Here is a 1,973-nt window from a genome sequence, read left to right as displayed (position 1 = left end):
AACTTAATTTTTTCCCTGGGTTGCAAATTAAACAAACTGAAAATGGTATTTTCATTCATCAAGAGAAGTATGCCAAGGAATTAGTTAAGAAATTTGGTATGGAAAATGCCAAACCCATGGGAACTCCCATGCATCCTAATTCTAAATTAGATAAGGGAGAAACTGAGAAAGATGTTGATGAGACTAGGTATAGAGGAATGATTGGCTCTCTTATGTACTTAACTTCCTCTAGACCCGATATTGTGCAAAGTGTTGGATTGTGTTCTAAGTTCCAATCCAAACCAAAAGAGTCACATCTTTCTGCAGTTAAAAGGATCATTAGATATGTTCATGGCACATCCAATTTTGGTCTTTGGTATCCTAAGATTGATGATTTTTCTGCAGTTGGTTATTGTGATGCAGATTTTGCTGGTGATAGAGTTGATAGAAGGAGCACTTCGGGTTTATGTTGCTTCCTTGGGAAGTCCTTAAATGTATGGTCAAGTAAGAAGCAACCAACAGTGGCCCTTTCCACTGTAGAGGCTGAGTATATAGCTGCTTCCTCTTGTTGTTCTCAGCTTTTATGGTTAAAAACGCAGCTTGCTGATTACAAATTAAATGCTAAAAATATTCCCCTGCTGTGTGATAATATGAGTGCCATTAATATTTCTAAAAATCCAGTTTTGCACTCTAGGACTAAACATATTGAAGTGAAATTTCACTCAATAAGAGAACATGTCCAAAAAGGGGATATTAGTATTCAATTTGTCAAATCAGATGAGCAATTAGCAGATATTTTTACAAAACCATTAGCTGAGGATAGATTCTGCATGCTTAGGACTTGCCTAGGAATTTTGAGTTATGATTCCTTGTTTGAAAAATGCTGATGAATTTGCTGGAGCTTTTTGTCTCATAAACAGGCATGAGACAATTCTGGGCAGGTGATGAACGTTTCCATCAAGTCAACGTGTTCTGGGCTTGTTTCAAATGAATCTCAATCTGGGCCAACCTCAATATTCAGATCAAGAGTGGTCCAAATGTGTTTCATTAATTTCATATCACCTCAAGGCCCAAATATGAATGTTACAATCTTGTTTGTTAGTTTTTGATGACTTGTGTGTTTCATGAAAGGTTTTCAATAAATGTTTTGTGGCCCAAAAGGTTTTCAAGAGGATTTAATTTTGGCCCAAAAAAGGTGTTTCAGGTTAATTTTGTTGTTTTTCTCAAATTTTAAAATTAACTTCTCTTTTATTTTTTAAAATCAAATAAAATCTTTCTTTTATGAGGTCATGTCTTTTCAAGTCTTTTCAAAGGTGATGCAGTTGCATGGTTTTAGAAATTTGCTTTTGGGTACGGTTACCAACACTCCCTCTCTTCCCTCCATAACTTCTCCACACACTCTTCGGTTTCTTCCCACTCACTTTACTGCATCTCTTCCCTCAAAAGATTGAAACTAACCAAATGAGGAAGAAAACCATTGCAAAAAGGGCTCCTCGTGAAAAGGTTTTCAAGCTACCCACAAAGCCTTCCACTCGCTCTCAAGACCGCACCTTTACCCCTTTTCCTTCTCCTCCTACCTCTCCTCATCGCTGTGACCCCATGGCTCGGACCAAAAACACTCCAAGGTTTCCTGCCTCTGTCAAGCCGACGCCACCACCGAAGGCCACACCTTCCAAGCCTGGCTCCTCAAAACCAAGTTCAGCAAAGCCTGACTCCTCCAAAGGCAAACGTCAGGCGACTGAGGAACCCATACCCGAACTAACACAACCAAAATCCAGGTCGGTTCCAATGCGCTCTCAACGAGGTAACACTCGAGTCCCTCTCCAAAATGTTAAAGAACCAGACATTGGACCTTTTGATCACAAAGCTCACTTTTTGACTTCTCATTCGAACTATAACCCTTATAGATTCAAATCTGCCATGAACAATAATTTTTATGAGAAGGTTATCCAGTATCGTACCCTTTGTCCCTCTTTTCTTGCTGATTTGCCATA

At 39.0% G+C, this 1,973-nt stretch overlaps 1 protein-coding gene across 1 annotated transcript in view; it reads left to right on the top strand.

The window, feature by feature from the left end:
* LOC107619888 (proteoglycan 4-like) overlaps positions 1,441-1,973 on the top strand; it is a 1,998-nt gene continuing 1,465 nt past the window's right edge. The window contains exon 1 of the mRNA XM_016322126.1: positions 1,441-1,783. Within this exon, the coding sequence (XP_016177612.1) occupies positions 1,441-1,783 (343 nt within the window). The remainder of the gene's footprint in view (positions 1,784-1,973) is intronic.

The sequence above is a fragment of the Arachis ipaensis genome, chromosome B10, assembly GCF_000816755.2.
Source record: "Arachis ipaensis cultivar K30076 chromosome B10, Araip1.1, whole genome shotgun sequence".
Classification (NCBI taxonomy): domain Eukaryota; kingdom Viridiplantae; phylum Streptophyta; class Magnoliopsida; order Fabales; family Fabaceae; genus Arachis; species Arachis ipaensis.
This window is presented reverse-complemented; position numbering and strand designations above follow the sequence as displayed.